The following is a 25081-nucleotide window of genomic DNA, read 5'->3' as shown; positions in this document are numbered from 1 at the left end:
GGAGAGCAAATTAATAAGAAATGTTTATTTGCACACTTCATATCACACCTGAAGTGTGCAAATTTAGAGATAGTTGAAATCTCTCCTGTTCCTACTCATCGTTATGAAAATTAACATGCTTTCTTGCTAATACAGTCCAAGTTAAAACTTCTCTCATACTCTCTCTCTCTCTCTCTCTCTCTCTCTCTCTCATTTTTTATATGAGGTTTTTAAAAATATGATTTTAATTTTTTAATTAAATTATTAGTTTCATGGTTTATGGTGACGAAGATAATTTTACTTTTAGGACAGTTCGGAACCCTGCAGTGGGCAAATAGTGAAAGTCATTTATTGTATGTAGCAGAAAAGAAGCAGCCAAAAAAAGAGTCATTTTTTAAACATAGATATCCAGAATGCAGTGAAGATGAAATTGCTAGTTATGAGAAAGAGGAAGTTAAGAAAGTGAGATTTTCAATTTGCAGACTGTTTTAAAATTTTTGCATTATATTGCCAGTTGTAGAATTCATGTGTTATTGAAGTTATTTGAACATAAATTTCTGTATGGATAGGCATGGTTTAGCTGCCTCAATTGTTTCCACAGTCTAAACAACTATGAACCTAGCTGTGTGCACAAATGTTCAGATTATTTTTGTCTTGAATATGCTGCTAGGTGCACATTTATTTAAATTGTGTGCATGCATGTGTGTTCAACTATGTTTACATCTGGGCACATGTATTAGAACTTGTGTTGTTACAATATAAGATTATGTCATATTATATCAAGATTGTGAGATATGTCACCTTTACTTTTATATATAAGTACAGATATAAATCTCTGGTAAAAAGAAAAAGAAAAAACACAAGCTAAGTTATTGGAGAAATTGCATGAAAGAAAACACAGATGGTGAAAAAGTTACTTTTAATGCTGTAAAAAATTGTTCTTTTCTAATTAGCTCTATTAATCATAGTGCTTCTTCTTTTACCCATACTTTCACATTAACTGAAAAGATGAAAACAAATGTACAGCAGTGAAAAGATGAAAAAAATGTACAGCAGTAATTTAGTCTAATAGGGAGTAATTTCCAAATTAGAATATTATTATTATTAGTAGTAGTAGTGGCAAATGATGCAAGAAAACAAGCTTATATAGCATCAGCCAAAAAAAAAAAAAACACACACACCTTCTCATCCACCCGCTCCAAATGTTGGTCTAGTTCTGCCTTGAATCTGTTTAAGCTATCAACTTCTACAACGACAGATGGAAGTTTGTTCCAGCAATCAACCACCTGCTGACTAAAGGCAAACTTTCGCACATCTCTTCTACAACTGTCTTTCCTCAATTTGAATTTATGCCCACTCAGGCGATTATTCTGAGCAGGAGGAAGAATCCCATCAGCATTGAGCATGCTCAAACCATTCAAGGCTTTATACACCTCAATCAGATCACCTCGCAGGTGCCTAGTCTCCAGACACTGTAATTTGCTAAACTTAAGCCTTTTTTTCGTAAGAGCAACCCTTTGTTCCATTCACTAATCATGTTACCCTTCTCTGTACTCGTTCCAACAGTTCTACATCCTTCTTAAAATGAGGCCTGACCATTGCCTTATACAAGGGGATAATCACCTCCTTATAGAAAAATTCCTGTGTATCATTGAAAAGAAACCATGGGCTACTCTTGCAGACCGTCTGCACTGCTTAGAAAACTTCATATCTGCTTGCACAATTACCCCCAAGTCCTTTTCACTCTCTACCTCTGTCAGTGTAGTAACACACAGTTGATACATTACTCTGGGGTTACTGCTTCCCATATGCAGTATTTTACATTTGTCATTGTTAAACTTCAGTTTCCACCTCTCAGCCCATCTACTGAACTTTTCTAGATCCTGTTGCAGCAGCATACTCTCATTAGTGTCATTAAGAACCTTGCCGACCTTCATGTCGTCTGCAAACTTGGACATTAAGCTTGATATACCATCATCAATATCATTAATGAATACAGAAAACAACAACAATGGATCCAACACTGAACCCTGGGGAATTCCACTAATAACGTTAGTCTATGAAGAGCAGTGTCCATTGATTACCACTCCCTGTCTTCTCCCACTCAACTATCCCTTTATCCATAGCAGCAATTTGACTCCATTGCACATTGCTCAAATTTGTGCAGCAGTCTTCCATGTGCAACAGTATCAAAAGCCTTTCTAAGATCTAAATATACGATATCAAAATTATTCTTTGCATCCGGTTCCTTTGTGACTACATCATAGTATCCAGTCAAATTGGTCGGACAAGACTTTCCCTTAACAAATTCATGCAGTGTCTGTGCTATAACTGAAGTCTTGTCTAGATGATTCTGCAATGCTTCTTTAACCAGTGCCTCCATTAATTTCTCTGGAACAGAAGTTAAACTAACATGTCTGTAATTACCTGTGTCTCCCTTTGATCCCCCCTTTGTGGATTGGTGTCACATTTGCACATTTCCAGTCCATGGGTACCTCCCCTGAGTCCAAGGAAGCTGTCATAATAATGGCTTAGGGTTTTCTTACTTCCTTTGCTGCCTCCTTTAATATAACTGGATAGATTCCATCCACCCCAGGTGCCTTTCTTATGTTTATCTACAATAATTTCTCCTCCACTTTACTCTCAGTTATTACAAGATTATCTAGCTTACTGCCAGAGTTTAATACACTTTTGGCATTCTCCTCCCTGAATAACTCCTCATGTGTGAATGTAGATGCAAAATACTCATTTAGTTTGTTAGCTTCCTGAGCAGGATCATCAACAGTTGAACCATCGATATCAAGTGGACCAATCCAATTCATCCCCTAGATAGATGGTAGGTTGTTTCAACAATCAGTTACTCTTTCTGTCTGTTTGAAAGCAAATTTTGCACACATCTATACGTTATCTATCCTTTTTCAATTTAAATATATGTCTCATTATGTTCTTTGTCTGAGAGAGAGAGAGTAAGAATACTGTTGTCACATTTAGTTTATTCAATCCATTTAAAGCCTCAAAATACCCCATCAGATCTCCTCACAAATGTTTAGTACATATAAATTTGTGTAAATATTTTTCACATCTTGTTTTATAAAAACAAGCAAATTTATTCACACTCCAGCAAACATATTAATTTAGATGATATTAGGACACAAACATGATGAATGAAGCGATAAAGAAAATTTTACAAAAATATTTATATTCAAAACAAAATTGAATAGAAGAGTTTAAATCGAATAAAACATGAATAATATGATTTTTAAAACATAAACTTTCTTATATAGTTGGGGAAGGACGTTACGTGGTTGTTATCCATTAAGAATTATTAATTTATGTAATTAACCATTCTTTTACCATGTGGAATTTTTAATATAATTTTATTAAGCATAGCCTAAATTAATATATACAATAGTGTGACGTTTTGGGTATCTTGCTGATATCTATCATCAAATCGAGGGCGGTCAGCAGCACAGTCTGATGATGGGTTTTGGCAAGATACCCGAAACATCACACTATTGTATATATTAGTTTAGGCTATGCTTAATAAAATATATATTAAAAACTCCACGTGGTAAAAGAGTGGTTAATTATACATATTAATAATTTTTAATAAACTTTCTTCTTATAAGCATCATTAGCATTAGTAGAGGCATATGATGCAAGACAGCAAGCTTATGCAGAATCAGCCAAAAAAAAAAAAAAAAAAAAAAAAAAAACAACAAACCACTCCCATTTCACCCCTCCGTTCGTTCGAAATACCTGTCCAGCTGAGCCTTAAATTTATTTAGGCTATCAACTACCACAACAAGGGATGGAAGTTTGTTCCACCAACCAACTACCCACTGGCTAAAGGCAAATTTCTGCACATCTATCCTACATCTGTCTTTTCTCAATTTGAATTTATGCCGTCTCAGGTGATTATTCTGAGCAAGAGGAAGAATCCCATCGGCATTGAGCATGCTCAAACCATTCAAGGCTTTATAACCCAGGTTGGGTCTTAACCTTCTCAACGATGTTCCACCAGTAAGTCTTCCGAGAAGTCAAACTTCTCCAACTTCTTATTCTCATGATCTTTAAGTCAAAACGTGACAAAATAATAAACTTGGAACATAAACTTTAATATGCTAATAACTTCAAATTTTAATCAGATGTAGTTCCTCCCAAATCATATTGTTTTTTTTGAAGAATAATGAAAATTTTCTGTTGAGTAAAGGTCCTATATTGCATTGTTTTTTTATTCCTCTTGATGTGTTTTGAATATATTTTGATACTTATTGTCAGAACTAGCACATTTTAATATTATTGCGACAGCTTCTATCATTGTATAGAGAATTTGTAAGATATGGCTTTTGAATTGAGTGCCCTCTTTTAAATAGACTAGGAGCTTGAATGAAAAAGTGGTGGCAACACTCCAATTGTGAGAATAACGTGGTGGTGCAGATTGTAGATTCGTACAATCTGTTTATAAGAAAAATAATGTCAAGAGTAAAAAAGAAAACCTAGTTTTTTCAATGCAGTGGAAGCAATATTTTTGATATGCTTATGCCAAGGGGAATTAGAAGTCAGGCTAATCCCAATAAAGATACGTAATCTTGTTCAGATATATGATGTTATCAAAGATGAACAGCAGATTCATTTTTGTAAGAAATAACAGTTGAGTTTTACAAAAATTGAAATTAACTTCACTCCGGTGAAGAATTACCTGCTGACTGGAATTTAAGGGATTGATGGTAGGGAATTGAAAAGTTGAAGCCGCTGTTTATATAAATTAAGGTTTCTCAAAATGGAAGATGGAATGTAAGTTAATTCCCCCCCCCCATTGAATGATTAGTATCAGTAGTGGCAAATGATACAAGAAAGAAAGTTTATAAAGCATCAGCCAAAAAAAAAAAAAATCCCAAATTACTTGTCTATTCCCTCCAATAATTTGCCTGTGCTTACTTGGATTCTTCCTGGAATTACTTGGAGAAGAGCATTTAAGGAATTGGTGGTAGAGAATTGATAAGTTGAAGCTGTTTGTGTAGAATAAGATTTCTCAAATTGGAAAGTAGAATGTAGTTTGTTACTATCAATAAAACTGGATAGGATTTCCAGTCAGTAGAAGAAGGTAATTAATGTACAAGAGGAAAAGAGATTATGAAAAAACAGAACCTTGAGAACCACTAAAATTAACTAAGAAGTTAGAAGATAGAGCACTGTTCTACCATCACCCACAATGCTTGATCAGAGAGAAAACATGCTACCTTTATTGGAGACCTTTATTGCCAAACTTGAACAATAAAGTCTTGGAAATGTCAAAATATGAGTTTCACTAAACTTTTCCATAGAATTTATCCAAAGTTCACCAGTGTTAAGCCAAGATATCGAGCTGATTGACATTGTAATCCATATTGGCAATCATTGATTGAATGAAAGATGTGGAAATGGTATGAGCTGGTATTTAGTAAATTTCTCTATTATTTTGGAAAGGGTTGAGGTAAATGAAATGGAGCAGTAATACTGGTCAACAAATTGAAGAAACTTTTTTTTTTTTTTTTTTTTAATCAAAGATGTAAAACACTTTTCTAAACAGTTTTTTGCTGATTTAAAATATTTTCTTGATTTTTTTCTAGTCCATATAGCTTTCTTAATGTGACTGCTGATAATATCAGTATGAGTCAAGATGATTTCATTACAAAACACATTGGATGGTTACAATTACATTTTTATCGCTTTTATAGTTTAGACCAGTGCTTCTCAAACTTTTTTTGGATCACTGCCCCCCTAAAAAAAAAAGCCCTCACCAGGGCTTTTTTAGCCAACCAATATAAAGTGAAGCTAAATAACTGAAATGAATATTTGTCTGTTTGCCTCCAAAAATGTAAATGCAGCCCTGCACGTATGTGTGTGAATTATAAAGAAAACTATTTACTGCACTTTATTCCTTCTTTGTAAAAAATTACAACTACATAAATAAAGTCAGTTATAGTCACTTAAATTAAGTCATTAAAAATTAAAAGTTAATTACATAAGTCATGATATTAATGGAAATAGTTAATTATATTTTAATATTTAATGCGATGGATGAGCTTGGTGGAGATTTATTAACTTTCAATATTAGGTTTAATATCTGTAAGTAGAAGTCATAAATCGCCATGTTTAACAACATCCAGACAATTTCTGTTTTGTCAGCAATTGATATACAGCACTGAAACCGGTTTCGACTAGATATGATGCTGGAAAAAAAATAAGTAATTTTTTTACAATTCCCCACAATGCAGGCTAATGGTCAGGGATTTTTTTTTTTGTAACCAAAATTCCTGATATGAATTTTGAAATTTTGGCTTCAGTTCAACTTCATTTTGTAACTCAATCAATTCTTCTACAAAACGTTCACCATCGTCATTATTTAAAAAAGGATTTATAACCCAATCTGGAATTTTCAAATTAAGGAGATCTTCGAACCTCTCCTGCATATCTCTGTGCAACATTTCTAGATGATTACAAAAAGTTAGTAGAGTTTCATCAGCTATTTTTTCTTTTTTCTCTATTTCCAACAGATTTGGAAATTGATAAAATTCACGTCATCCTACGTTGCTCATAAAAAGCTTTAATTTTGAAATAAATGCTGAAATTTGAGTTTTTGCCTTAATAAGAGTTACATCTTGTCCTTGTAAATGTAAGTTCATTAAGTTGAATCTAGTAAATAAATCTGCAAGATAAGCAATATCAGTTTTCATATTCTTGAGGTCATTACTAAGGTCATTGTTCCTATCTTCAAAAAACTCGACAACAGTATCAAAGAGTTCATAAAATCTGTTGAGACAGTTGCCTTTTGACAGCCACTGAACCTTGGAGTGAAATAGCAATCGCTCAAAATCTTCACGTTTTGATCACAAAGCTTTCAAAATATACGATCATTCAAAGAATGTGTTTTAATTTTGGTTACAGCAGTAATAACAGTTTGTAGAGAATTGTGCAGTTGATCACCAAGTTTTTTCGCAACTAAATGCTGACAGTGAATGACACAATGAACAGTAATAATATTTGGCACAGCATTTTTTAATTAAGCCATAATACCCTTGTAACAGCCAATCATTGATGGTGCTCCATCTGCCCCCTGTCGCCTCCTTCCATGCCTAACGCCCCCATGGATAATTCAGATGCCCCCCAGGGGGCGATATCACCCACTTTGAGAAGCACTGGTTTACACCCAATGCCTTTATATACATAGTTAAAATAATAAAGCCAAAAAAACTTTTGTAAAAAATACTCTGTGTGCAAAACTTAAGGACCAAGCCTATTTCTAAAAGGTTACAACCACAAAATCTTTACTTAAGGTACTCTTTATTGATGAGAGTAGATTCAGTCTCAGCAGCAATTCTGGATGTCAGCTAATCTGGCGAGAGGTTGGCACACGGTATCACCTGCAAACATCACTGAAAGGGATCAGTATGGTGGTCGAGGTGTTCTCATCTGGGAAGGTGTTATCTTGGATGGAGATCCAAGATAACACCTTATCCAAGATAACATCCAAGATCGTATACAACTCCAGATACTGGAAGGCGGTACTGTAACCGGTGCATGCTACTGTACTGAGGTAATCCTTCCCCATGTGGGTCTGTTCCGAGGTGCTATTGGCCCTGAGTCCGTGTTTATGGATGATAATGCCACACTCCATCACACTGCAGCTGTGATATGCTTTTGGAAAATGGAGGACTGGATTGGCCTGCCTGTTCCGCCAATCTAAATCTCATTGAACACATATGGGATGCCCTGGGGAGATGCCTAGTGGCACGTCCACACCCACCAGAAAATGTTCATCACCTGAAGATGGTGCTGACAGAGGAATGGACGATGTTACTACAAGAACTTATCAACAACATTGTTCTAAGTATGGACAGGTGATGCAAAGCCTGCATCAACATTAGGGGTGGCCATATCTCCTACTGAGGACCACCTCTTCCCTTTGTTCCATCTTTTGCAGTGATGCATCTGTATCATGGCAGCCAGTGCTATGTTGCCATTTTTGAATTGAGTCCCTCTGTACCGTTTTGTTTCTGTTGTGTCGGTGTTGTTTCCTTCATCATTTCTGTACGTCACGAGATTCCTTTGGTACGCTTTTCCCATATCCAGGTCACTCCTGTGAGAAGCTACAGGTGAAAACCTGACTGGTCCTTAAATTTTGCACACCAGTATATGTATATAGATTTAAAAATGTTGTGTAGATGATTTCCTTTGGTACACTTTGTTCAGAATGTTTCAGCAGTAGTCTGCCATGAAGTAGTTGTTCCAGAAACCTTGGTGACAGTTTTCCATTGATTTGATGGAATCATTCTCCCTGCTTGTCACTTACTGTGCCAAGATTTTTTGGAAAGAAGTCTAAATGCAAGAAATACAGTTTCAGTGACATACAACATCCCCTTGTCTTGGCGCATTATAGCCTTAGTAGCTAATGCGCCAAAAAAATCCAAACAAACAAACGAACAACATCCCATTTCTTCATATGTATCAAGCCAGTTTCTGAACTCCATCTTTGTGTTTGTGAGACCTATGGTTGCTCAAAAAGTTTCTGAAGAGCCATTTTAAAGCATGCCATGCTTTTAGTGTTCTAATAATTGAGGCATTTTTTCAAAGTTTTCTGATTTGATGACCCACAAAAATTTCCCCTTTCATGGCATGGATCTTTGGAATTTTCTCATTTAAGTGATAAAATACTCTGGAATTCATCTTATCTGTTGTTTTCACAAACTCTTCATTAGACCAATTTTAATGTAGAGAGGTGGAAGGAAATCTTTATTAGATCTAATGGAACATACTGCACACTACTCATTCCTGATTAATATATGCTGCTTCTGATGAAAAATATTTGTTAATTTGTGTAATTATAAGGGACGGATTTGCTACTAATTTTAAGAACTGGCTGGATACAATCAAAATTTCCACACAAAGAAAAGCACCATTGGTGTTATTGGTTTTTTTTTTTTTTTTAGGAGCATTAGCAACTAAGGCCATATTGCTCCGGGATATGCGGTGGTCATTCCCTGACCTTTCCGCATCCTCCGTATTTGGTGGTGACTGGCTCGAACCCCGGTCTAATCAAGAAGGGTGTGCTATGCACTGCTGCTCCTTCCCACCTGGCTAAGGAGGCACCCACCATTGGTGTAATAGAGAATGAAAAGGGAACACAAAAACAAGGCTTGCCTAATTTTTGTGTTGAGAACAAATGGAGAAATGTTATCAGAATATGAGATTCCTTGGCATTAAGATTTGCTTTTACTTTGAAGAGTCTTAACACATTTACTGACACAATCTGAGCAATCAATTCAGTGACACAATCTGAGAAATCATTAGGGTCAAAAGATTTAAAACAGTAATGTAACAGGAAAAAGAGAAATATCAATCATGCAGCTCATTCATTGCATTTTGCATTCTTGTAATGCTAGAGGGCACAAGGCTGAGCATGAGCATGAAAGAGATACTCCATCAGTGAAGAGACTATCACCAAGTTGTGATCTAAGGTACCCAGAGGAATGTTAACATTAAGTGTACACTTTGCAGGTTGGTTGGTGAGAAAATCAAGAGCATTAGATGAATGGTTAGTATTGTTTGGTATTCTATAAATTAAATGAATAACTTATTTAAGGTCATTAATAACAGCAGTTCCTCATCAGCTGTACCATCTATGTCTGTGTAACTAAAAAATTGAACCCAGCTCAAGATATGAACATGAAACTAATGATAAAAAGAGTGACTGTGGAATGCTCCCACCCCATTCTTGATCACTATGAATTATAGCTTCCTTCTCCCAGGTAGTTCTAAATCATTTTAGTTTATTGTGTAATGTCTCATATTTGAAACCCTTTCTCTGCTTCCTGCATATTAGGGAGAAGAATACTTATACCAGGAAGACTGGGGAGAAGCTTTAGCTGGGAAACATCATTCAGTATTATGTGTAATGGATATAACCACTGGACATGTCAGTATACTTGATAATCTTCCTGAAGATATTTCCCCAGGACAAGTAAGTAAATATGTAGTTCTTTTATAATCTTCAGGTTTCCTGGTTTTCTTTTTTATATACATTGACACCTCGTAATTTGCTAACTCCAGAAATATTGCCCAGATTATCATATTGTAGATGTTCAATAACAGAGGCCTGCAGGCTCTAACTAATTATATATATCCTTTAGTAATTTGTGTATTTAGTTCAAAAATGACACCTGTTTTCCTTGACATACAGATTTTTCAAAATACCATACTTTTTTTTATTTTTTTATTTTTACCTATCATGAGTGAATTACCTAAAAGTCTATGGTCTCCTCCTCCTCTAGTTGATTTTTGTAGAGATAGAGGTCTCTGGAATGAGTTTTTTTGTGAAAGTTTCAAAAAATTTAGATTTTTTACATAAGGCTTTTAAATATTAATTTATTCACATTTTGACTTGATTGACCAGCTTTAAAGTAGTTATTATTAAAAATCAAACTAAAATTTAAAAATAAATAAATAAACCAAGATACACACACACACACACACACATGAGAAATGTATATATATGCCTACATATTCATGAAAGGTTAAAATAAAATATGCAAAAATTGTGTTGTATTTTTTATTATTAAAAGGCCAATGACCATTTAGTTAATTTTTCTAGTATGTTTGTGAAAAGAGAACCCTCCAGAAGTGTTGAGAATATACAACACAAATTGTGTTAGTACCTAAGTGGACAGTATACTACTAGGAAGTGTCATTTTTTGTACTGTTTTGGTTTGTTTAGAACAATTCAAGTAAAGTTGTGTTTATATTTCTGCGTTTTATAAGTTTTATTTTTATGGTGCAGTATATGGCAGCAAGAGGCTCTGTCAATAAATGTGAAGCATTTCAAGTTAGTTTTAAGAAAATATACTTTTCCACTTGATAAGTTTTAAATTAGATTTATTGGTAGTTCAGGATAATTTTTATAATTTTTGACCCAGTTAGTTCAAATACCTCAATTAAAATGACAAATGTCCTTTTCAAATTGAAATCAAATTCTGACCATTTGTGGTAGCTTTATTGCAAAGAAAAATGTCATAGAACATGAAAATGGCATATCATATTGTGCATAATTTGGGCTGAATTTGGCAAACAAGGTAAATCACAGACTTTATATAAAGTTTGTCACATTTGTGTTGAACATTTTAGGAAATGGAATGAAGGCAAGGAAAAAGTCTTTGCCTTTTGCTGCTTCCATGGTCTGGTGTGAAACAAGAAGCCACAGAGATGGCTGCTTTTTTGCTTATCTATAGTTCAAATCCATAATAGTAAAAATAGAAAAGACAGGTTATCCAAATGTGCTATTTGCTTAAGTATTGAGCTGTGCGTACCTTCACGGTTCAATATGGAAACTTCAGTTTTCATTATTATATTCTGAATGTAGTGGATATATGTCAGCAGTGACTATTCTCAGTACAAAAATGTATATGGGTCTCACACAAAACAAGTTGAATGATTTTGCAGAAATTTAATTCTTCCACAATCTTCTGTAGTGATTCTGTGATCAAGACTCCATGCTAAAAACATTCTCTCTCTCTCTCTCTCTCTCTCTCTCTCTCTCTCTCTCTCTCTCTCTCTCTCTCTTCCCCCTTCCCAGTGCAGATACTTTGAGTTCATTCCATTCCTTTATTAGAAGAATTTTCTTCTATTGCAGCAAGCAATATTTCCAGATTAATTGATTGGATTAGGTATATGGACCAAATGTGAGTAGAGAATATTCACAACTTTATTGGTGCCTCTAAAATTAGCCTGAAAGCTGGTCTCCTTCATAAGGGGAACATTCATGGTTCTGTTCCACTTGTACATTATACTCACTTCAAGATGTATGAAAATCTCAGTTCTTAATAATATTTGAACTGGTTTGGAAGAGAGTGGAGGAATTAAAAATGCCAATTCAGATCACTGCCCATTAAATATGAATGACATCACTGGCTACTTTGTGAAGACTTAAAAGGTTCTTTGTCAGCAGTCAGGTTACACTAAAATGCCATTTTTTTTTTTTTTTTTTTTTTTAAATAAAAACCCCAAACATGAAAGGTATTAGAAGAATCTCTAAGTACTTAGTACCACATATGAGTTGAAGGCTGAGAAGACAGAAGATTCTTGGCATCATACTTGTGAAATTCTGTAGATTTATGATAAGATAGCTGATGGGATGGTGAAGACAATCTTCTTGCCTTCTAATGTGATATTAATCTTATGGCCCATAGATCAGAATATGATTGCTTGTTTCAAGTGTAAAAAAAAGTAAAAAGTAAAGTGCAGCCATTATCAACCCACTGCAGGATGGAAGCCTCCTCAACAATTCATGCTGAGGGAAATGGACCATAATCTGCCACGCTGGTCCAGTGCGGGTTGGCAGATCGACCGTATTCAGCAGTCACGGGTTTGAACCCCGGTCTACTCAAAGAGCGTGTGCTACTGCACTCCCGCTCCTCCCCACTCAGCTACTGAGTGTTACTACCATATAATTACATTTTCTAAATGCTTGAAGTCCACTGATGGAGAAAGCAAGCCCATTTTAAAGGAATTTAATTATGGGAAAGTTTCAATGTTAAAAATGTAATTGACAATGTCTCAGTTGCCTGGAATAGAGTTAGTTCCCACTATGAATGCTGCATGGAGGAAGTTGTGGCCTGATTATATTGTAGGAAAAAATTTTGGAGCTGGATAACCAATTGGGTTTGGAATTAGAATCCTCTGATGAGCTGTTGGGGGGTACATTTTGAAGAGATCAGAGCTCAAGACCTTGTTCAGCTGAATGAATTAAAGGCTTTAGAGGTATAACCTGATAAACATGTGGAGAAGAAGCTAAGAACTGTACTGTGCTGATGGATTTCTTCCAGCACTTGGAGAATATGAAGGAGTTTTAGATGAGGATTTTCTGTGAAGAAGAATGGACCGTGTGCTTCTCTGTAACTTTTAGCACAAAACTTGCTGACTTTGGGATTGTCTCAGATGTGTTAAAATTGTTGGGGGCTGGGGGAGTGTTCATTTCCCACACTCATGTTGTGTGCGTTCATCTAGTCCATGATGTGAAATGTGCACTCATTATCAAGTATAGAATGTTTAAGAACATTCTTCATCTTCTACCATCTTAGTAAATGCCATTTGCAACTTGTATGGTTTTAGATGCAGCCACCTATGTAACACTCTCCACATGTTTTTCTATTCACCAAATTCTGAGCTGACCCAATACATAGAATTTTGTGGGCTGAGGATGAACCTCCTCATTTCCTTAGCAGTTTCTTTACTTATAATAGGCGTGTCAGTCTTCTTACTGTGGCTCTCAGAACATGCAGTAGTTACAAAAGTCTTAGGCCAATCGTACATCTGGAGTCTGCATGGTGGAGTTTCACTAAACCTTGAATGAAATTTCTTCTAAACTTGCACTCTAAACTTCATTTCTTCCATCAAAAAAAATATATAATGTATTGTGCTCTTTCTGCACCAGTGTGTATTGCCATTTTTGGGCCATATGCTTACACTGCAGTAGCAGATGGCTCCTTCAGCAGTCAGTAACAAATGAGCATAAAACTCTGACTTGAACTCTATCTATTTCGAGTACCACTCTCATCATATATTGACTGTAATGGACACATTTACAAACTTTTAAAAGTTGTGAAGTGCTGTTAACTTATTGCTTTATAAACATTTATATAAGAAATTAAATATTTAAAATGCATTGTTAATTTTGGAATTTGAAATTGTTTGATATTCACACAATTAATTTGATTTATAGGCAGTATGGGCACCTGATGATAAAGGTATTGTATGTGTAGGATGGCATGAGAAACCAAGAAGATTAGGACTGACTTACTGCAACAATAGATGGTTTGTTTATTTTTTTGTTTTAATATATGTTAGTCATTCATTTAAGTGGGATGAAATTAATATAGTAGTAATTGAAAACGATGCAAGAAAGCAAGTTTATATAACATTGAGCCAAAAAAAAAAAAAACACAGTTACCCATCTGTACTCTCCAAGAATTTGTTTAGTTCTCATTTGATTTTATTCAACCCATCCACTTGCACAACAACAGATGGAAGCCTGTTCAGCAATCAACCACCCTCTAGCTGAAGGCAAACTTCTGCACATGTATCCTGCAACCATCCTTCCTCAATTTGAATTTATGCCCCATCGTGTGTGTGTGTGTGTGTGTGTGTGTGTAGTCTCAACAAGTGGAAGAATACTATTAACATTCAGCTGACTCAATCCATTCAAGGATTTAAACACTTCAGTGAGATTACCCTGCCTAGCCTCAAAATGCTGCACTTCACAGAACTGCAGCCTTTCTAGGTAAAAGCACCCTTTTGTTCCCTTCACCAATTTGGTTTCCTTTCTCTGCAGCCATTCCAGAAAATCTACATCTTTCCTAAAGTGTGGCCATTTCCCTATACAAAGGGATAATCGCCTCCTTCTCTCTGCTAGCAAGATTTCTGTATATCATTGACAAAACTCCATGAGCTGTCCTGGCAGTATGTCTGCACTGCTCAGAGAATTTCACATTGGACTGCACAACTACTCCCAGGCCTTTTTCATTCTTTACTACACTCATGAGTGTAGTACCACACAGTTGATAAGTTACTCTGGGGTTACTGCTACCCATATGCAGTACCTTGCATTTGTCAATGTTAAACTTCAACTGCCATTTCTCAACCCATTGACCCAATTTTCCTAGATCTTGTTGCAGTAGCTCACCCTGATGACTGTCGTTAACCACCCTACCAACTTTTGTATCATCTGCAAACAAAGGGATATCAAAAAGTTAGTACCCTGGCCTAGATAAAACATCAGTAGGAAGATGCTGTTTTTAATATATAAGTTGTCTACATATTCTATAACTAACATGTGAAATTTCATTTCCCATAGGTAATCTTATACCAGAGGTGGAGCCTGGAATCTGAGGAAGGACACTATGGCTGACAAAGTGGAGTATCAAGCAGTGATCAAGTTCCTGCATTTGCAGGTCAAGAAAGCTCAGGAAATTGACAAAGAAATGAAAGCTGTGTATGGGCAGAATTGTCCATCCTGTGACACTGTAAAAAAGTATAAACGGGAGTTCCAGTGCAGTCATACAAGTGTCTTTGATGAGCCAAGAGAAGGAAGGCCATCAATTTGCATAGACAGTGAGGCGGTTGCAAAGGTTGAGCAGCTGATGCTGAGTGACAGACGTGTGACAATTCATTTCATTGCAAATGCAGTGGGAATTAGTTATGGGTCTGCCCACAACATTTTACATGACCATATGCACATGTCTAAGGTCTCTGCACGATGGATTCCAAGATTGCTGACTCATTTGGAGAAGCAATGTTCTCACCAACTGTTGGATTTGTGCTACTGCAGCACCTACCCTATTCTCCTGACCTAGCACCATCAGACTTCTTGGTTCGAGAAATGAAGAAACCATTGCGTGGATGCCGCTTTGATTCGTCTCAGGAAGTCATCAATGAAGTGGAATTATGGTTTCACGCAAAATGTGCGGCATTAAACAAGTGATCCATAGATTGGAGAATTGTGTTACTATACGTGGAGAGTACACAGAAAAGGATTAAAGTTCCTATGAAGTTTCACCTTTCTAGGGCTATTATTTCAAGGTAAGGGTGTGAAATTTTTGATACTCCCTCATATATGATGTCAAAATTATTTTTTCCATCCAGTTCCTTGCTCAGTGCATCAGAGTAACCTATCAGATTGGTTAGACAAGCCCACTCCTTAGCAAATTCATGCTATGATTGCATGCCTGTCCAGATGGTCCTGCATTACATCTTTAACCATTCCATTTCATTATTTTCCATGGACAGATGTTAATCTAAGAGGTCTGTAATTACTAATGTTGCCTTTTGATCCTCCTTTATGAATTGGAGATACATTTGCATATCCCCAGTCCATAGGTACCTCTCCTGCATCCAGGGATGCTCTCATAATTATGGCTAAGGGTTTGGTTACCTACTTTGCTGCCTGTCTTAATATAATTGGATAGATTCCATCTGCCCCAGGTGCCTTTTTTATGTCCATCTTAAAAAATTTCTCCTTCACTTTCCTTTTAGTTATCGTAAAGTCATTTAGCTCTTTGTTAGTGTTTAATAAACTTCTGGCATCCCCTTCCCTAAAGAATTCCTGATGTATGAATGTAGATGCAAAATATCTATTCAGTTCGTCTGCAACCTGAGCAAGGTAATCAACGGTTAATTCATAGACCTCAAGTGGCCCGATGGGTTGAATCTCAAGTGTCCCAGTGTGATTCAGTTCCTTGGGTTGAATCACACTGGGCCACTTGAAGTCTATGGGTTAACTATTGTTGACCCTGCTGAGGTTGCAGACAAATTTGAATAGGTATTTTGCATCTACATTCACATATGAGGAATTCTTTAGGATAGGGATGCCAGAAGTTTATTAAACATTAACGAAAAACTAAATGACTTAATGATAACTAAAAGGAAAGTGGAGGAGAAATTGTTGAAGATGGACATAAAAAAGGCACCTGGGGTGGATGGGATCTATCCAATTTTATTAAGGGAGGCATCAAACCCTTAGCCATAATTATGAGAGCATCCTTGGATTCAAGGAAAGTCCCTATGGACTGGAGATGTTTGAATATATCCCCAATTCATAAAGGGGGATCAAAAGGAGACATGTATAGTTACAGACCTGTTAGTCTGTTTCTGAAGTGGTGTGCTATTAAATTTTTAACAACTAGCTCGCTAAAAATTACAATAAATACTATATTTATTGTAATTTTTACTGACTTACAACAATTAGGAATACAAAAATTTCAAACAGTAATAAAACAGGGGCTCACATCTGGTGAGTATGGGCTTGGCACACACACCCAGGGTCCTGAGTTGGATATCATCATTTTTTTCTTTCTTGGTGATTAACTCAGAAATTTTTTTTGGCTGGTGCAGCATAAACCTCAGGCTTCCTTGCATTATATGGCTAATAATATGAATTTTTTATTGTAATTTCCATATAGCCAATTGATTCTCACAAAATGTTTTTGTTGACTTTTGCTGAGCTCTTGTATCTGTAGCCAATCTACGGTTGCGATTCAACCATGATTTGACAAATAGAGTTGCATCCCAGTCTGCTAACTCTTTTACCAATAAATTTATCATCATTAAATCCGATATGTGATCTATTGTTAAATTAATTCTTACCCTTGTACAAATTATGTTCATTAAACTGAAACCTCTTTCAGCTTCAGCACTACTGATTTCAATAGTGCTAACTATCTTTTTAGCTTTTTGAATACTTGTGGGGATTGAAACATTTTTTGATTCTATATTATTATCTACAAAATACCAAAAATCATTCAAATCAATTTCATATTTTAAAATTTCACTTAAATGGTACAATTAGTGTTATAGGCCTAATGACTCGAATGAGTACAATGAACAATTGTACAGAGAAATAGAGTGGGTCAGTAAATCAGAATGTCTTATAATGGGGGATTTTAACTTCCCAGATATTGACTGGAACTTGTGGGTTGGTCACTCACACACTAGTCAGACTTTTGTGGATTTGTTGGATGATTGTTTTCTGCAGCAGCATATTCGAGAGGCAACCAGAGAAAGTAATACTCTTGATCTGGTTATCAGCAGTGATCATTCGTGTATTAAGAATTTGCAGATAAAGGAACCACTAGGTGGCAGTGATCACAGTGTGCTGAAGTGGGATTTACTCAAAGAGGTAACTACCGTCAGGGGTAAAGGAAAGGCTTTTTGCTTCCGTAAAGGGGAGTACAGTGGTCTCAGACAGTTTTTAAATTCTGTACAGTGGGATCAACTGACGATGTTACAAACAGTAAATTCTAAGTGGGAAGCATTCAAGGAATTAATCGTGGAAGCTACTAGACTTTTCATACCGATGAAGAAATATTGTTCAAGGTTTAGGCCTAAATGGTTATCAAATGAACTAATGAGACTCGTGTCAGAGAAGAAAAATGCATGGGATGCATATAAATTATCAGGCGACGCAGAAGCCTGTAGCAGATATAAGCTAGTCTGTAATCAGGTCACAAAGGAGGTTCGGCAGGCAAAGGCGGATTACGAGAAATCTTTGGCAAAAGATGCTAAGAAAAACAGCAAGGATTTCTTTACTTATATAAACTCTAAAAGGAAGGGGATGAATATGATTGGTCCACTTGACATCGATGGTTCGACTGTTGATGATCCTGCTCAGATAGCAAACAAACTGAATGAGTATTTTGCATCTACATTCACACGTGAGGAATTATTACAGTTTGAAAATGGAAGAAGGTTATCAAATTGTAGCAGTGTGCTTAATGATTTTGTAATAACTGAGAGCAAAGTGGAGGAGAAATTGTTGAAGTTAAACATAAGAAAGGCACCTGGGGTGGATGGGATCTATCCAGTTATATTAAAGGAGGCGGCAAAGCAACTAAGCAAACCCTTAGCCATAATTATGAGAGCATCCTTGGATTCAGGGGAGGTTCCCACGGACTGGAGATGTGCAAATGTATCCCCAATTCACAAAGGAGGTTCGAAGGGTGACACGAGTAATTACAGACCAGTTAGTTTAACTTCTGTTCCGGGTAAAATAATGGAGTCACTGGTTAAAGATGCATTGCAGGATCATCTAGACAAGACTGCAGCAATAATTCAGACACAGCATGGGTTTGTTAAGGGAAAGTCTTGTCTGACAAATTTGATTGGTTATTATGATGTGGTCACAAAGGAACTGGATGCAAAAAATAATTTTGATATCATATACTTGGATTTCAGGAAAGCTTTTGACACTGTTGCGCATGGAAGACTACGGTACAAATTGGAGCAGAATGGTATTAAGGGTAAGTTGCTACAATGGATAAAAGGATGGTTAAGTGGGAGAAGACAGAGGGTGGTAATCAATGGGTGCTGCTCTTCGTGGACTAATGTTATTAGTGGAGTCCCACAGGGTTCGGTGTTGGGTCCACTGTTGTTTTGTATATTTATCAATGATATTGATGAAGGTATATCAGGCTTAATGTCGAAGTTTGCAGATGACACGAAGGTTGGCAGGGTTGTTAATGACAGTAATGGCAGTGTGCTACTGCAACAGGATCTAGATAATTTGGGTAGATGGGCTAAGAAGTGGCAACTGAAGTTTAACCTTGACAAATGCAAAGTACTGTATATGGGTAGAAGTAACCCCAGAGAAACGTACCAACTGTGTGGTACTACACTTAAGGTGGTAGAAAATGAAAAAGACCTGGGAGTAATTGTGCAGTCAGATATGAAGTTTTCTGAGCAATGTAGACAGGCTGCTAGGGCAGGTCATGGGGTTTTGTCAATGATATATAGGAATTTTGCTAGCAGGGAAAAGGAGGTGATTGTCCCTCTGTATAAGGCAATGGTCAGGCCACGCCTTGAGTACTGCGTACAGGTCTGGAGGCCTCATTTTAGGAAGGATGTAGATTTGCTTGAGCGTGTACAGAGAAGAGCAACACGATTGGTGAGGGGAATGAAGGGATCCTCTTACCAAGAGAGGCTTAAGTTCTGCAAATTGCAGTGGCTGGAGACTAGGCACCTGCGCGGTGATCTGATTGAATTCTATAAGGCCTTGAATGGGTTGAGCACGCTGAATTCTGATGGGATCCTCCCACTTGTTCAGAATATGAACCTACGGGGACATAAGTTCAAATTAAGAAAGGATAGATGTAGAATAGATGTGCAGAAATTTGCCTTTAGCCAGCGGGTGGTTAATTGCTGGAACAAACTTCCATCTGTCGTTGTGGAAGTTGATAGGTTAAATAAATTTAAGGAGGAACTGGACAGTCATTTGGAGGGTATGGTGTGATATTTTTTTTTTTTTTTTTTGGCTGATGCTGCATAAGCTCCTACACTTGCTTTCCTGCATCAAGTGCCACTACTACTACTACTACTAATTTTTTTTCCACCAATTATTCATGGTGAAGTTAGTTCTTCATAAGGGCAGATAGATGGTTCTAATAAATAAAAATAATTTAAAATGTTTTCATCATTATCTCTGTCTGATAAAAGGCACAAATTCATGTGTTGAATTATATTTTCTAGTAGCATATTCCTAGGAAGAGCACTGAATTTATTATTTTTATTAAATGGAATATCTTTAAACTTATCTGATTTAATCATATCTTTAACTTGAGATTCATGTTTTTCCAGATTCATGTTTTTTTTAAATTTTCCAAAGCTCTTATTGTGCTTTTGATTAATTTTTGCACTTTCTGAATGGTAGTTGATCTTAACTTAAGTACAGTTGAAAGTAATGAAAATTCTTTAGAATGTCTATCATTAAAGCAAGAACAATCTTGCAAAAAATTAATGTTAGCTAATCTCTTTGCCAGACTGGAATAATAATAATAATAATAAGAAGAAGAAGAATAAAAAAAAAAAAAAAAAAAAAAAATGCATATATAACACAGGACATGTGCGCCATACAGCAGTAACAGCTCGTAAACTACATGCCACCCATTGTGGTTCCAGTACTCAACCAGTTTTAATAATTTCAAGTTCTTTAGCTACAGTTTCTAGCTCAGTATGATTTTTATTAGATTGGTGATAAATAGAATAAATTTTATCTAAAGATATATTAAAATGATTAACTTGTTTTATTTTAGATATGCATTATCGAGTGATAATTGCAATTGATGATTGCAATTATCACTCGATAATGCCAAACAGTGCAACAGTGCCAAATGACAATTTTAGGAAAATTTTCTAACAAACAACTTATTAGCTAGTCCAGACTTTCTTCCCAACATTGTATTAGCACCAACAGAACAAAATGCTATTAAATTTGCTTTCAAATATTCATTATTAAAGCCACAATCATTTAAAGTAGCTAATAATGTATTAAAAATGCACTCTCTTGTAGTAGACACTAATTCCTTTAAAGTGACAAATAACATTACTGGTGTGGAAGCGGATTGAATTGACCACTGGAGATATATCACTGAGATGCTTTTTTTCGAAATAAGAAGCGGCCCAGACAAAATTAAGCAGATGTTTGTTGGAAATAATATTCCTGTAAAATTGCTAGTGGAGATAATCTTGCACAGGCTGCTGCATAGGGAAGGGATGGGGGGAAACGAAGCACAAAGGGTGCTTAAATAAGCAGCCCCCCCATATGGATTTTCCATGTCACCATATACAAACTTATCACCCAAGTGTCACATCACAAGAGCCATTGTGGATGGAAGTGCATGCTACTCGATGGTTTATAGCCGTTGTCAGTTTAACAACCAGCTCGCAAAATTCTTGAAAATTTAACAATTGGCTTGCACGAGCCAGCTCCAGCACACCACTGGTTCCAGGTAAAATAATGGAATCAATGGTTAAAGAAGTAATGCAGGATCATTTGGACAGGCATGCAGTTATACTGCAATCACAGCATGGATTTGTCAAAGGGTGGTCTCGTCTAACCAATCTGATAGGTTACTATGATGCAGTGAGCAAGGAACTGGATACAAAAAATAATACAGGTCGACCATCACTAATCCGGCCACCCGTAATCTGGTTCCACTGCTAATTCGGACATAATTTCTGCGAATGTAATTTCAAATTTCCCGGGTCGGCACACCTGCCAATACTGTTTTGGTAGCGTTGGTTGCAGCATCAGCTGTTGGTGCGAACTTGTAAACACTGGCAAGCCATTTCTACTTGTTTTTTTGCATTTATTATTATAATCTGTTCATATTTAGCCCCAGCCATGGTTCCAATGCACAAAGGAAGTGCCTCTCGTGGTGTAAAGTGCAAACACCATACATTGTCCATAACAGATAAAGTTGAACTTCTGAAAAAATCAACAGCAGTGTGTATGTGAGAAGTTTAACCCTGCTTAGTCATAAATTCCAGCAATTTCTCTCAGTTCCTCTTATTTTAGTAATTTTCTTTTAGCCATTCCTATTTAGCTTTTTTTTTTTTTACAACACACTTGTACAAACTTGCGGAAAAACACAACACAATATGATGGATAATACAATGCGCTAACGAACTTGTTTTCACAAAATCTCTAACAATACCGACAAACTTATTGTGACGTTTGAGAGTTTATTTTATCGCAATTAGTTTTATTGCAGTGCTCACCGTACCTGCAATAAACTAATCACAAACGACCTTCACACAGAGTAGTAACATACGTCTCTGTGGACCTTCATATGTATGCCATAATAGCGTCACACACATATGTGGCCGACACGGTTTCTCAAGAAATAAAGTAACCTACTGGGCCAAGTCGGCCACATATATGCTACATAAAAAAACTCATTTCTTTTGATATTTTAAGTGAAAAAACAACACTGAGATTACAATATTTATTTTAGAATTACTAATCAAATTATTTTCAAAATATTTTTTGGTACCTGGGAATTTTTTTCTTAAATTAGCTTGGCAATCAACATGTTAAAGGTAGGATGAGGTGGTTAACTGTTGGGTAAAGTGAATGTGCTAAAATAACCACTGGTGATCCAGCAAACTCACTAATCCGGCACCCCACAGGTCCCAAAGCTGCCAGATTTGTTTGTTTCTTCTAAGTTTTGTTTAGCATTGTTATTGTTAAAATTCTTAAGCAGAACAAAGGAACTATCTGAATCACCCTGACAATTTCTGGTGCTTGCATGGATCATTTACTACAAAAACTTAGATAAAGAACATTTATATTATTACTAAACATGCATATTCTTTGTACTTTGGTTGCATTAGCAGAACAAACCTTGCTCTCTCTATATTAGAGGTGGCCAACTTAATTTGTGATGCAATCTACTTTTTTTTCTTCAAAATGTTCTGCGATCTACCATCTCAAGAATTTCATTGCACATGGTTAAAAAAGTTAATCAACACCTGTTGAAAAATGTTGTTTATAAATTTTAAAATTAAATACAATTCAGAATTCTTATTTTAAATTCATATGTATTTAAAATCTTAATTTATGCAAAGTTTGTTTGTCATCTTCATGTCATTTGCCAACCTTTCAAAATTGGGGATATATTATGATAAGGCCAACCGTAAAGAATCATCTGTATGCAAGTCTGTAAGAGTAGAGCGATTCTTCATCTTTGTGTTTTTCAAATACGAAAAGGCTGATTCACATAGATATATGGAACCAAAACAGGAATTTAAAAGTTCACTGCATTTGTTTACATGTGGGTACTTTTCTCGACAAACACATTTCCAAAAGCCTTCTTCTGATGATTTGGCTTTTAAGAAGATATCGTTTCACAATGTAATAATTTCATTTTCAAGTAATATTTTCTGTGTTAAAAATCTTGGTGATTTTTTTCTGCAGTTTGTTTCGTATCTAAGTCAACATTAAACAGATAAGAAATATATTGAACAATGTCTTCAATTGCTTTAAAATCACTGAATCTGGTTTCAAAATCATCCACAACTTTTTCAATTTCAGAAACATATTTCTCACTTAAATTCAAAAATAGGATATTTTTGCAAATGATCTTGCATATCTGAAAAATGATCGGATGTTTTTTCCTTTGAGATCCTTAGCCATTGCAAAAAATTGATATTTATATGCAGAAATACTACTAATCAGCACATTGAAGTGCCTTTCTAAATTTCCTTTTTTGGGTATAGCCATGAAAGCATTGCAAATCAAACAACATTTTTCTTTTATCATTACAAAAAAGTATTCAAGTTCCCACTCTTCATGAAAATGATACATTTTGCTCTTTTTTGTAGTATTAATTTTAAATCAAAGGTTATTAAATTAACATATAAGTGGCGCCTCCGTAGCCAGGTGGGAAGGAGCAGCAGTGCGTAGCACATGCTTCTTGATTAGACCGGGGTTCGAGCCCGTCGCTACCAAATACGGAGGATGTGGAAAGGTCAGTGAATGACCACCGCATATCCCAGAGCAATATGGCCTTAGTTGCTAATGCTCCTAAAAATCAAATAACAAACATAACATTAACATATAAGTACTGTCCAGTTATTGATATTAAGTAAGCTAAATGAGAATTCGACACATACTCTATGCTTTCCACAATGTAACAGCATGCATTTTCACTAGACAAGCCTAGTGGCTGCATGGCGACAAGAGTAGTCATGTGGTTCAGTGGATTTGTAATAAGCATATGCAGTGGCATGCATAATAATAATATTTAGATTTTGACTAATCTATTTTTTTTGTATATGTTAAAATTCATAGTGACCAACAGAAATTAAAGCCATGATCGATTTGTTGGCCACCCCTGCTCTATGTTATTACTAAACATGGATATTCTTTGTACTTTGGTTGCAAGAATGGTTAGCAGGACAAACCTTGCTCCCCACATATGTGCCATATTAACTGCACCATAAATCTGAGGTTTTGGCTTACTGGGAAAATTAAGTGTCTTTTGCTGTTCAGGTGATGTGGCAAGAACTACACAACCACATTGACAGTTGCTATTTCTGCATGAAAAAATATCAGAGATGTTCAGAAAATGCAAGCACAGCATCAGATATCCTAACATATCATCTGCAATAGGGCCTGTTTCACATAATGAGGACATGCTGATACTATTCTGCCAAAATCATGTGATAAAGGAAGCCATGATGAATATAGTGAGGAATCTGCATTGCATGTTTTGCTGGTCTTTTCACTTCAACAGATTTAGATTACCAATTAAAAAATTATAGTGTACTACACTTAATTAAGCAGAAAGAGTTGAATGACTTAGTTAATGTTGCTATCGAGGCACTGTTAGATGGGTCGGAAAACTGCTAGCTTGGGGGGGGGATTCGCAGACTAATAGATTAACAGTAGCTGCAAGCAGGAGTTGAAAAGATTCCTGCACTGCTTCTATTGGAATGAGCAGCAGATTGGAAAGCCAGATGCTGGGGGTTTCAGGAACTGCTGGGGGTCATGAAACAAGTAAATACATGGGCTGTGTTATAGTAACTAAGAGTAAGAACAGGTGCATGTATACGTGCATGTACACCAATGCTAGGAGTGCAGTAAATAAATTTGATGAATTTGAAGTACTGTTTAAGATATCCAAGGCAGATATTGTTGAGATATCATAGATGTGGTGCCATTAAGATATAAGGGATGCAGAATTGGAATTTGGGTAGTACAATGTGTCAGAAAGGATAGACAAGATAGGAAGGA

The 25081-nt window shown here is 36.0% G+C and overlaps 1 protein-coding gene across 1 annotated transcript in view; it reads left to right on the top strand.

Annotated features, from left to right (window-relative positions):
- The window catches only part of LOC150076268 (acylamino-acid-releasing enzyme-like), a 428243-nt gene that overhangs the window by 111018 nt on the left and 292144 nt on the right, over nt 1–25081 (top strand). The window contains exons 5-7 of the mRNA XM_090387301.1: nt 287–441; nt 9845–9982; nt 13736–13827. Coding sequence (XP_090243427.1) covers nt 287–441; nt 9845–9982; nt 13736–13827 — 385 coding nt within the window. The remainder of the gene's footprint in view (nt 1–286; nt 442–9844; nt 9983–13735; nt 13828–25081) is intronic.

The sequence above is a fragment of the Mastigoproctus giganteus genome, chromosome 13 (assembly GCF_048544385.1).
Source record: "Mastigoproctus giganteus isolate SK-2022 chromosome 13, ASM4854438v1, whole genome shotgun sequence".
NCBI lineage: Eukaryota > Metazoa > Arthropoda > Arachnida > Uropygi > Thelyphonidae > Mastigoproctus > Mastigoproctus giganteus.
Note: the sequence above shows the minus strand (reverse complement) of the source record. Positions and strands in the feature narration are given on the sequence as shown.